Source organism: Erpetoichthys calabaricus, chromosome 1 (assembly GCF_900747795.2).
Source record: "Erpetoichthys calabaricus chromosome 1, fErpCal1.3, whole genome shotgun sequence".
Lineage (NCBI taxonomy): Eukaryota > Metazoa > Chordata > Cladistia > Polypteriformes > Polypteridae > Erpetoichthys > Erpetoichthys calabaricus.
In genome coordinates, this window is record NC_041394.2 from 165381027 (window position 1) to 165394282 (window position 13256).

At 39.0% G+C, this 13256-nt stretch overlaps 1 protein-coding gene across 1 annotated transcript in view; it reads left to right on the forward strand.

The window, feature by feature from the left end:
- Nucleotides 1-5028: 5028 nt before the first annotated feature.
- Nucleotides 5029-13256, forward strand: part of klhl42 (kelch-like family, member 42) — a 105626-nt gene continuing 97398 nt past the window's right edge. The window contains exon 1 of the mRNA XM_028808233.2: nt 5029-6189. Within this exon, the coding sequence (XP_028664066.1) occupies nt 5441-6189 (749 nt within the window). The 5' untranslated portion in view covers nt 5029-5440. The remainder of the gene's footprint in view (nt 6190-13256) is intronic.

Here is a 13256-nt window from a genome sequence, read left to right on the forward strand (position 1 = left end):
CACACACGCGCGCACACACATAATGTGGTTACTTAAATATATACAGGATAGGATCTAAAATCCATGAAACAGAACTGTCTTACATAGCTTTTTCCATGTGTTGCCACTCTGTAAATTGAGAGTATTCAGTCTGGTAGTATGGTGCAGCCTTAGTTTGAGGAAGACAGGCACAACTAAAGACATGAGCATAAAATGATGGTTGTCAATTTCAAACTGTGTTTCCTCAATGTGCTCCTTGAGAAAAAACACATCATCTGAATCAATCTCAGCCCGAATAAACTGATTGATCAAAGATACACTGACAGCTTGCCCTAATATCGACTGTCGGATAACACACTCAGCTACTTTGACCGCCTTGACTCTACTCTCAGAAGGAATCATCAAACCTCCTTTGTTTTTTTAATGTGAGCAAGTGGTAGCTTTGATCATATGATGCCGGTACAGCATCTGTTACCAGACTAGCACGGCACACATCACAGGACAGCTTTCTCAAAATCCCGTCTAAGGGCTACCTTGCACTGCTTCCTGAGGTGGATTTCTTTGGGAAACCTTCAAAGTTTGAGAAATGTTAACAGCTAACAACAATCTACATAGTTAGTGACTAAATACGTTTAGCCAAAAACGTTGTTTGGAGGCTCACTTGAGCACATAAATGCATAGCTTTGCTAGCTTAGCCTGGCGTAGCTAAAGTTAAGATGGCATGAATTGTGCCACAGGTAATGATGACTAAATGTTTCGTATACTCAGCTATGAAATTAAGTCAACAGACACATACATCACTTTTCTGCCTCTAAATACACTTTTCCTCTGTACCTTTGAAGTCTCCATTGCCCCAGCAGAATGGTCACATTCATCACACATATTTGATTGCCAAAACTAGGTAGGTCTCAAAGTAATTATTCCATATCCACGCTTCAGACGTTGGTTGATTGATTGGCTGGAAACATTTCAGAAGAAAAGAATATAAACAATATTACATCAAGATCACTTAAATAGCTTACCTGTAATAAACTGTAATAAAGCTGATGTAATGATGGCTCAGATTGTGTTTCTCAGGTCACAAGAGGAGGGCAAGACATAAATACTGCTCAGAGCCCAGGCACCAGTTCCATTAATATTTCCCTGATGTATATCAACAAATGATATGGGATGTCTGCTCTTCCAAGGGAATGTGGACAGTGGACTGATAACAGCCGTATACCTGACAAATGTTTGCTATGTGCAGTATGATGATCCAATTCTGATAGCAGGCCCATCTTACTTGCAGTCTGGATGAACAGACCATATAAAATGATTGTTGGTGACAGGCCTCCGCTTGATGTATGTCAATCTACAGTGAGTTAGAAAATGTCACAATAGAGGAGAAAACTTAAATTTGTAATTTTAAAAATAGATGATTTTCTATTGTATCCTGTAAGTTATATGTAAATACTTTTAGAAACACGGGTAGTTACTTTCTTAAAAGGGAAAATGATAAATCAAGAGCTCTATAATGAACTGGAAACAAGAACGTCATACCAATACATTTAATAGTGTTAATATTGCTTTGAAGTGTTATCAAAAATGGTCCTAACATGTAACTACTCATTGACAAAGCATATAAACTACCCTCATTGGGATTACTGTATAAAACACAAAATGGTAAAATAAGTGAAGGATGGCATACAGCAGTGTCTAAATATTCTTATATAAATTCATCCATTTTTAATGTGCTTAATCAAATTTAGGGTCATAGGGTCATTTAGACTGCATTGAGTACAAGCCAGGAACCATGCCAGGGCTCATTCATACACTCATGCTACCCTTTCAGTTCAAGGGTATTTAGAGTTACCAATTAACCTAATATGTACAGTAAATCATGGAGACATGTAAAGGGAAAATCAAGTACCTGGGTAAAGACTCATATATACAGTACACAGGAAACACTTTCACAGGTAATGATTAGGCTGTCTAAAATATTGACTGATTAATTTTTTAATTCCATAATAAAAAGTTAGCAATTCTGACAGTATTCAGTTCAATGTGTTCCTATTAAGTTCACTTCAACATATAACCCCACAGCAATACGTAACATGTTGTAATCTTAACCTGTAATTTTTGTTCCCAAAAAGTCCCCAGACTGAGGTTACTCGATTATTATCCTCTTTTGTAAGTCGCTTTGGATAAAAGCGTCTGCTGAACAACAAAATACAGTGCGCAAGGTTTTGTGCACGGCTTTGTGGATGGAGTAGGCAAAGATACAGGGGCATCCACCTGTTGGAATGGATACACAGGTGGACATTACAACATCTCAGATAAGAGTCATTACAGAGGACTGAGATTATTTTTAGTTTGCAATACACTGAATTATTGTTTTTGGTACTGTAAATTTAAAAAACAAAACAAAAACAGAACTGTGTGAGAACAACACTTTGATATACAGTATGTCTCCGTTTAATCCACCACCGATCTGTTTGGGTACGACTACAGATGCTCAGGGTCTGAGGGAGCGTTTAGTGTGCTTGTACACAGGACATCATAGGTTAGTGCTGCTGCCTCACAAATCTTATGCTCATCATTCAATGTGTGCAGTGTGACTTCTTCCCATATCCTAAAATACATGATTTTTAGATTAGTTTACAATTCTAAATTGACCTGTTAGTGAATTTGAGTGTCGGTGTATGCAGACTTTGAATTGAATTAAACGGGTATAAGAATGTTATTTTACAAAAAGGTGTGACAAAAACACTACTATAATGCTGAATACACACTATGTAACTTGTTAACTGAATATAGTTATTTCAGATAAGCAAAACAGACATTTCAAGGGGAGGAAGTCAGACATTTTGATGTAAATTAATAATCATACCATCAGGGAATTGATGTTGATTAGCACATGCAAGTAAATATTTCACTGGACTCTGCCCATGTTACAATAATGACCTAATCAACCTACATGAACCTATATACAGTATATATATAAGTGCTGCTCAAAAGGAACAACTTTTAATCAGAGTATAGCATCAAGTGAATTAAACTTCTGGGATATTGATCTGGTCAGTTAAGTATCTGAGTGTGTTGTTAATCAGTTCCAGCTGCTTTGGTGTTAATGATATTAACAACAGGTGCAGTAGAGGGGCAACAACGAGAAGGCCCCCAAAGCAGGAATGGTTTAACAAATGGAGGCCACTGATATTTTTCCCTCCTCATCTTTTCTGACTGTTTTTCCACTAGTTTTGCATTTGGATACGGTCAGTGTCACTACTAGTAGCATAAGCCGATACCTGGACCCTACAGAGGTTGCACAGGTAGTCCAACTTCTCCAGGATGGCACATCAATACATGCCATTGCCAGAAGGTTTGCTGTGTCTCCCAGCACAGTCTCAAGGGCATGGAGGAGATTCCAGGAGACAGGCAGTTATCCAGGAGAGCTGGACAGGGCCGTAGAAGGTCCTTAACCCATTGGCAAGAATGGTATCTGCTCCTTTTGGGCAAGGAGGAACAGGATGAGCACTGCCAGAGCCCTACAAAATGACCTGCAGACCACTGATGTGAATGTCTCTGACCAAACAATCAGAAACAGACTTCATGAGGGTGGCCTGAGGGCCCAACGTCCTCTAGAGGGCCCTGTGATCACTGCCCAGCACCGTGGAGCTTGATTGGGATTTGCCATAGAATACCAGAATTGGCAGGTCCACCACTGGCACCCTGTGATTTTCGTAGATGAGTGCAGGTTCACCCTGAGCACATGTGACAGACATAAAAGGGTCGGGAGAAGCCATGGATAATGTTATGCTGCCTGTAACATTGTTCAGCATGACTGGTTTGGTGGTGGGTCAGTGATGGTCTGAAGAGGCATATCCACGGAGGGATGCACAGACCTCTACAGGCTAGACAACGGCACCTTTGCTGCCATTAGGTATCGGGATGAAATCCTTGGACCCATTGTCAGACCCTATGCTGGTGCAGTGGGTACTGGGTTCCTCCTGGTGCATGACAATGCCTGACCTCATGTGGGGAGAGTATGTAGGCAGTTCCTGGAGGATGAAGGAATTGATACCATTGACTGGCCACCACTCTCGCCTAACCTAAATCCAATAGAACATCTCTGGGACATTATGTTTCGGTCCATCCGACACTGTTGCACCTCAGACTGTCTGGGAGCTCAGTGAAGCCATGGTCCAAAACCTAGGAGGAGATCCCCCAAGACACCATCTGTTGCCTCATTAGGAGCATGTCCTGACATTGTCAGGCATGCATACAAAGCACGTGGGGGCCATACAAACAAGTGAGTACAATTTTTAGTTGCTGCAATGAAATTTCTGTAAAATGGACTAGCCTACCGTATAATTTTTTCACTTTGATTTTCAGGGTGTCTTTGAATTCAGCCCTCTGTAGGTTGATCATTTCCATTCCCATCAAATGATGTGGCATCCTTTCATTTCTAAGACAGTACCCAATCCATATCAGTATAGATTACCAGCATGATTTTTTTCCCATTGAGATCTGATGTTTTTTCAAAGTGTTTCTTTACATTTTTTGAGTTTATATATATTATATATAAATAATGATTAACCAGAGTGAAGGCCCTTGAAGCTTGGAATGAAAAGTTTGTTTTCTAGAGAAAGTGGCCAACAGAGACTGCTTATGTAGGGGGCCCAGAATTCTATGCTACACCCCTGTATGTGTTAAACACACACACACACACACACATATATATATATATATATATATATATATATATATATATATATATATATATATATATATATATATATATGTATTTTTAAAATAATTTTATATAGTACCAAATTCATTCACTTCATGTGAGGTTTATATGATATTCTTGATTAAATATGCTCAGTGAACCTAAATAAATCCCTTGTTTCCTGCTGACACATTCATCCGTGCCTCTTAAATTCATTCCGGTCTCCCGAGCCGATATCTGCTATCAATCGGGGTACGCATATTATTAAGGAGGGGTTTTGCTAATATAATATCACAAAAAGGTGGGCGACATTCTACTTTTCCGTTGTTCACATTTCAAGGCATGAATCCACTTTACTTGAATAGACTACCGCAGAATACGAAGCGCGGGGTTCTACGCCTTTAAGAGAACTTAATGTGAACTCTCTTCCTGCGGAATAGGAAGGACAGACGCTAAGAAGTGAATCGTTTTAGAAGCTCTTCACATGTAGCACAATACAAATGAAGCCGTGATGTGAGTAAATGTCCAGGCAAGAAGTCTTTTGTGAGATACGGCATAAGTATGAGAGAAGGGAGACGACGAAGAAGAAGGCGGCAGTGCGGTATGGCTAAACATCGCCTTATATAGATGCATTCTGCGTTCAGTTTGTTACGAACACGGGTAGCAACTTTTAAGTCAAAAAATGTAAACAACGAGATTGCGCGTATTTGGTGAGAACGAGGGAGGCTCACTGACGGAGGTACCCAGTCAAACATGTCAACTGACCAAATCGTTGCCATTATTATGGAGGATAAAACATACAATGTGAGCAAAAGCAAACTGATTGAGAACAGCGATTATTTTCGTGCTTTGTTCAATTCTGGCATGCGGGAGTCCGAAGAAAACCGTGTCCAGCTGCAGGGCCTGAGTGCTCACGGCCTGGAGATGGTCCTCAGCTTCATCAACACCTCCCAAGTTCAGGTCGATAACGATAACTTGGAAGACCTAATCGAGACTGCAACTTTCCTGCAGGTAACAGCCATCTATAAGTTGCTACTTTCCGAGATTTGCCAGGACAACTGTTTAGAGCTGTACAGTCTGGCCGACTTCTATGGCCTTGTTGATCTCAGGACAGCCTGTCTCACATTCATGGCTTGCCATTACCATGTAATGCTGAGGAGGGAGGAGTTCAGGTGTTTGCCAGCCGCATTTGGGCAACAAGTGAAGGATCTACGGATGAAAGGTAGAGCCACCTTGATGGCATTTGGAGACTTCAGTGGTATATCACAGGATTCATTGCTGTCAATGCTGAGGTATGAGGAGGTCGCTCAACGGTGGCTTCCTTTTGATTGCAACTTTCCTTCAGACATGGTCAACGTCAGGGGATATGGATCAGCCGTCTTGGACAACTATTTCTTTATAGTTGGGGGCTATAGGATAACCAGTCAGGAAATTTCCGCAGCTCATTGTTACAACGCCTGTCAAAATGAATGGATTCAGATTGCATCTCTAAACCAGAAAAGGTATTTTTTTTAGTTCACAAAAAATACATTTGATTTCCTAATAGTGTTCTGTCGCTGAGAGTTTACTTTCAGTAGGTTTTTTTTTTTTTTTTTTTTTTTTTTGCACAGAACCAGATTTCATTAGTGTTTATGTGAGTTAAAGCTGTTTAAGAGCACTTGATTCACTGGAGACCAATGACATTTCTTATTTTCTCTAATTCAGTTTTCTTAGTGTTAACCTTTTGCATTTATTTGGTTAACACCTTAGGTACTGCAAAATTCATTAAATACTCCTTTAGTCTTATGTAACAAGACCGTAACAAAGGCATCTTTTGGTTTTAGCAATTATCCATCTGTACAGAGTAGCCTAATAAACAGATGCATTTCTGCACTATCTGTACCAAAGTGTTACCTTTTTATTCAGTTTTGTTTTGTACAGTCAGAATTTTGTGTTATTTTAATAATTGTAGTTTTTTCTTCAATATCCACTTAAGGAGAATGAAAATATTAATTCTGTGCAGAAGAAACAAATTAAGTAACATTTGCAAGTGGGGGCTTACTAAAGTAAGTTTGGTATCCAAAGTTGTTGGAAAGAATAAATATATCAAGTAATTTTACAAAAAAGTTACAAATGTCCATGTGTGTAATGTATATTTTTCTTTGCAAAGGCTTTGGAACAGTTAAATAGGCAGTTGTTACTGTGTTTTTCCTGAGTTCAGAAATGATTAGATTAACAAGTATAACAAGGCATAGTTAAAGTAAAAGTTGTCTTTAATTAATCAGAAGAACATTTTGTGACTAAAAACATGCAAGGCTGAATCTTAATAAATTATCTGAAGTCGTAAAAGAATAATGATGGATTTTGGAATTCTGCGTAGAAACTTGAAAACCATATGTAATGGGATAGTGTACTGTACAATAAATCTCCATGTACCAAATTATTATATGCGAATAACTGATATTTTCACTAATGTGAAAATAATTTAAAATGATTCTTATGTATTGGTTGCTGGATATTAATTAAAAGCTTTATTGCCATAGGACCATTTCAAGAATTGTTTCTTAAACTATTTGTTCTTCCACATTTGTAGTTTTTTTTTTTTTTTTTTTTGTCCATGAGTTTAACTGTTTAGGTTGTTTTCGCTATATACTGTGATAGAAACTGGGCCATCAGCGAGCCCCCAACCACAAACACACACAGAGTCCTGGGTTCTAATAATGGAAGGTATATTAACCAAATTACTTCCAAAGTTGCAAAAACACAAGCAGAAAACCGGTTCTCTTTTCTCACAATTCTCTCTCTCTCTCTCTCTCTCACTGCCCTTCTCCAGTCGAGTGTTGCTCCACGTCTTCCCAGCTCCAACTTGCCTAGATAAGGGTGTGCGGTCCCTTTTATTAAGGACCTGTGAGTACTTCCAGTGCCAGGGCCACTGCTCGATGGAACTACTTCCAGGTCATATGGAAGTCCCATGTTTTAGGGAGCACATCTCCCTGCGGCACCCATGGACCCCAGCAGGACTGTGGTACTGGACTACAACTCCCGGCTTTCCCTGCTAGTTCCTGAATGGGTGCTGATATGGAGGACAGCTGCAATCTAATGTCAGGAGGGAATAAATATTCCCCAGCGACAGTTCTTTCTTGTCTTCTTCTGTTGTGGGCAGGGTAGGTATAAAATCTGTGTCTGGTGGGGATACCTGTCCATTTATTCAGGGCCTCCTGTCCAGGTAAGAGATCTTCTGGACTCCTGGATGGGCAGCGTACCTCCTTCAATTCATAGTGTATTCTGTAAAGACCAACATATTTTATTTTAAACTTTTTGTCACTGTCGGTGAAAACTTTACTACACTACACTGTGCCTTTTCCAAACTACATTAGGGTTAAAGAGTATCATGACACTTTGCAAGTACAACTCTTAAAAAGAAAGACACACCATTAGAAACCACAGAAAGGCTGTTTGATTTAGCTGTTATAAATTATAACTTATGATGTTGACGTTTCTAATGTATTCTAAAGTATCTGAGACAAAATGTTGTATAGCCAGTCTTTAAAGGATATCATTTAGAAAAGTGTGTCTCATAATGCAAATCTGAATATATTGTATTTACCTTTTTAACATGACACAAATATAGCACATTAGTGTTCCACCTCTTAAAGCAAAAATGGGTCTGACCTGATAGAATCAGAACATCACAATAATGAGTAATTTCTGAAGTGGAGATTTTATGTTTTTATTTTTGTACCATCTGCATCATCAGTTAGAGATTATTCTAGGTATATCCTTTATACACCACAGGGAACTTCTGATACATAAAAACGTCACCCAGGGCAGTTTAATTTTAATAAGTTAAATATTAGCAACAAGTCATATAATACATAAATGCTTAAAAGATTTATTCCCAGTTTAAATACAGTCCACTTGTTAACAGATTTTTCTGCTTCAATTTGGCAAACAAATACACTATACAGATGGGTTCATTCTTCTTCAGCTGTTTGGTAGATGAAATTGTAATAATTAAAAATATGCCCATTGTTGTTTTGGAGACAAAATAATATCTTAGGCAGCATGTCACATCCCACATAGTAATATAATTCCTGTTCCCCTTCATTTTTTGAATGCTGAAGCAAATAAACTTTGGTTTATAATTTTATTTTCAGCATAGCCAGTTATTTCAGTACTTACTGTCTTTGAGATGCAGTAATATATTGTAATATTTTTTTTGTAAGTGGTCACAGTACGTCAAGCTTCAGTGAAGCTTTTTTGTGTTTCTTTTTTAGTTCTTATTGTGAATTGGTCTAATGTGTTGCGTGTTGCACTGCTTCCAACATTTTAAGAGAAGATGTGTATAGTTTAGTGCTGGTGTCACAAGTGGGTTGTGTGTCAGGAAAAATGCATTAAATCTTTGGGAAGCGTAAGAGCTTCTGTTGAGGAGTATGCAAATATAATATACTTGTGCTTTCAGGATTTAGCAAGTTTTATAAATGGGACTTGTAGTAAAGTATTTTTCTTCAGCCTGTAACAAAAGTGGGATGTGTTTGTTGCAAATAATTTTTGGCTACCATACTGTGTCTTCACCATTTCTACATTTCCAAAGGTAGTTCACAAACTTGAAGCTATTCCAGAAAATATTGTTAATAATAATAATAATAATACATTTTATTTATATAGCGCCTTTCCCATGCTCAAGGCACTTACAGAATATAATAAAGAATGGCAGCGTATACAGTATATAGCATTGTACAAACCAGATAAATAAATAAAGAAGATTAAGACTGTGAATTCTGAAAAAAAAAAAAGAAATAGACAACATAATTGAAGGTCTAGCACACACACACAGGTTACATTAGCATCTTGACAGAGAAGTAAACTGAGAGAAGGGTAATAAAGTCAAATAGAGCTAAAAGCCTTCCTGAACAGATGAGTTTTGAGTTGTTTTTTAAAAGAATTCATGGAGTCAGCTGACCTGATTAATTTTGGTAGGTCATTCCAGAGTCTGGGCACTATACAGCTGAAGGCCCTGTCACCCATGGAGTGTAGATTAGTGAGGGGCACAACAAGATTGCCAGAATCAGAGGACCTTAGTGGGCGGGCAGGCACATAGTGATGGAGAAGGTCACTGATGTAGTTTGGCACGAGGTTATTTAAGGCTTTGTAAGTTATTAGTAGGATTTTATATTCGATTCTGTAAGACACAGGGAGCCAGTGGAGACGGAGCAGGATGGGTGTGATGTGCTTGCTGCTGCTGGTTCGAGTAAGGACTCTTACAGCTGAGTTTTGAATAAGCTGGAGCTGTGATATAAGATTAGAAGGGGCACCTGCCAGTAGGGAATTACAATAATCGATGCGGGATGTGATAAAAGCATTGACAAGTTTCTCAGCGTTAGAAAAGGAGAGGAAGGAGCGAACACGGGATATGTTACGGAGGTGAAAGTAAGAAAGTTTCTTAATGTGATTTATGTGGGCGGAATAAGAGAGGGAGGAATCAAAAATGACACCAAGATTTTTTACAGTAGAGGCAGGTCTGATGAGATCACTGCCAAGATAGACTGGGAAGGAGCTCATTTTATTAAGTTGCATTTTAGTCCCAATTTGCAGGAGTTCAGTTTTATTGCAATTTAAGTTTAAAGAGTTCTGCTCCATCCAGGTTTTAATTTCACTAAGGCAGGTTGTGAGCTGAGAAAGCTCTGATGAAGTTCCACTTTTAACATTGAAATAGAGTTGAGTATCATCTGCATAAAAATGATAACCCAGTCCATAGCTATGGATAATATGGCCAAGGGGAAGCATGTAAATACAGAAAAGCAGAGGACCGAGGACAGAGCCTTGAGGGACTCCTTGTGTGACTGGCACTGAGCTGGATCTGCTCTTGCCAAGACTAACAAACTCTTGCCTATCAGTCAGATAGGACTTGAACCACTGGAGGGCAGTGCCAGAGATACCCAGCATGTTCTCCATTCTGGACAGTAGGATGTCATGTCTGACAGTGTCAAATGCTGCACTGAGGTCTAACAGAATTAATATGCTGGTTTGTCCAGAGTCTGCTGCCATAAGCAAATCATTGGTTACCCGTAGCAGAGCAGTTTCACAGCTGTGCCGCGCCCTGAAACCAGACTGAAAGGATTCCATCAAATTATTAGAGGTTAGGTAATTGGTGAGTTGAGAAGCTACAACACGCTCAAGAACTTTTGACAGGAAAGGTAAGTGGGAAATAGGCCGGAAATTGTTAAGATTGTCAGCATCAAGACCAGACTTTTTTAACATTGGGGTTACAGAAGCAATTTTAAAAGTGAGCGGCACAGAGCCAGTGTCAAGGGATGAGTTTATTATTGTTGTAACAGTCGGGATTATGGCATGAAGGCAGGATTTAAGTAGTGTGGTGGGGATGGGGTCCAATACAGAAGTAGTCGGCCTCATCTTACAAAGCAGGTTATTAACAGACGCAGATGTGACTGGTGAGAACTTAGAGAAGGAGCTGGATGGAGTGGGAAAACAGGGAGAGATATAAACAGATGATGTATTTATGTTAGTTGAATTATTTAGATCATTAATTTTGTTACGGAAAAAGTGGAGGAATTCCTCACAGACTTCAGTAGAAGAGGTAGTTGGGCCAGATGCGGGTTCGAGTAGTTTATTAACTACAGAGAACAGAACCCTTGGGTTGTCGTGGCCACTTTCTATTATTCTGCCGTAATGGGTGTTCTTGGCAGAAGTTAGTGCTTCTCTGTAAGCTCTTTGGTGGTCAGAGAAAGCCTGGATGTGCACGGTGAGGCCAGTCTTACGTGACATGCTCTCAAGGCATCGGCCAGCTGCTTTCATAGATCGCAATTCTGAGTTATACCAAGGAGCCGAACGTTTAAAGGAAACCTCCTTATGTTTTAAAGGAGCTGTTTTATCTAATGCTGAATGAAGGGCTGAGTTATAGTGGTCAACAAGACTATCTAGTGTTGGTGGAATAGGTGAAGACAGTAAAAGATCAGAATTGGATCCAGAAAGGATAGAGGGACAGATATTTTTAAGGTTTCTGTAAGAAATTTGTCGTTTATAGGTAAGAGGAGAGAAAGGCAGTGAAACAGTGAAAAATACTGCTTTATGGTCAGAGAGTCCCAAATCAGTGCTGTAAATGTTGGCAACAGATAGTCCAGAAGTGCAGATCAGATCCAATATATGACTGCCAGAGTGGTTTGGAAAATCAACATGTTGTGTCAAGTCAAAGCAGTCCAGTAAGGATAGGAATTCATTCCTCAGTTTAGATGTGGGGATGTCAATATGGATGTTGAAATCACCAAGAAGGATAATTCTCTGAGAGTAAGAGCTTAGGTGGGTCAAAAGTTCAATCAAATCGGATAAGAAGGATGCATTGTATTTTGTATTGTTGCCTGTTCTTGTTTCAGATTTTAGTCCTTTATTGGGATTATAAAACAAAATTGTAAATAAAAAAAAAAATACCATAATTACAAGTGGCATCCTTTAACATGAACTTCGAATAATGTAGATAGAATTGAGTAATATTCCCTAAAAAGTGCAGAGGTAGATTTGCTGCAGTCCTCCTAGCATTCCTACAGTTAGAACACATACTCTGTCCAATGGGCTTAGTAAGTCATGTACAGTAAGCATTCACCCAGATTTTGGCCTTTTGTACAAATACTTGTGGAGTTATGCTTCTTTAATCTGACATTGGGTGTTATATAAATTATCTCTCCAGAAGAAATTTACTACCAGTGAATTTGGATCAGCCTTACAATCTTTCTCCAAATGCCCATGTCAACAGTAAATTAGTTTGGTTGCAAAGTTAATCGTGTATGGCATCTGGGATAAAGAAATGGGCTAATGCTAATGTCAGATCAGAGTGTATTATTTTGCTTAAAATGAGTTATTTTTGGGAAACATGATGAAATATTGGTGGGTACTACTATCTCATTGATCCTGTCGCTTGGATTTGATGTGAAGTTTGCACATTCTACATCTTCATGAGTTTTCTTTCCAAATTTTTTCAACTGATTTTTTGAAATTAGCCCCCGTGTTTGTATGTGAATGAGGTTGGGGCTTGCAGTGGACTGGCACAATGTCCAGGGTTATTGCCTGTCTTGTGTCCAAGCCTGCCAATATAGGCTCCGGTCAGCCGTGTATTAAGCAGGTTGGAGGTTTTTGTTATTAAACAAAAAGACATGCCAGCATAACACAATTATATTGTGAAACACATAAACCCATGCAGATTTTCACAGTCTTTGATTTGGACTACTGTACTCCCCATTTGACATTGCTTCTTGTGTGAATGTGGTTGTGCCCCTGAGTGGCCCTTGTAATGGACTGGTGCTCTGTACAGAGCTGTTACCTGCCTTCCTTCTGAGGGTCATAAATGTTATGTGGTGGGGCACTGTTTTATGAAAATAGAGTGGATGTTAAAGGAGAGCAGGAGAAATGTGTGGGGCCAAGTTGATTTTAGTAACAAAAATGCATATTCTATATCTGCCAGTCATAAATGTTGGGGTTCACTGGTTTACTTTTGAAATTACATTCACAGCTTAGAAGTAGAGCCATTTGAGAAAATTGTTTAAATATGTTATTTTTGTATGGCATGATATTTCTATGA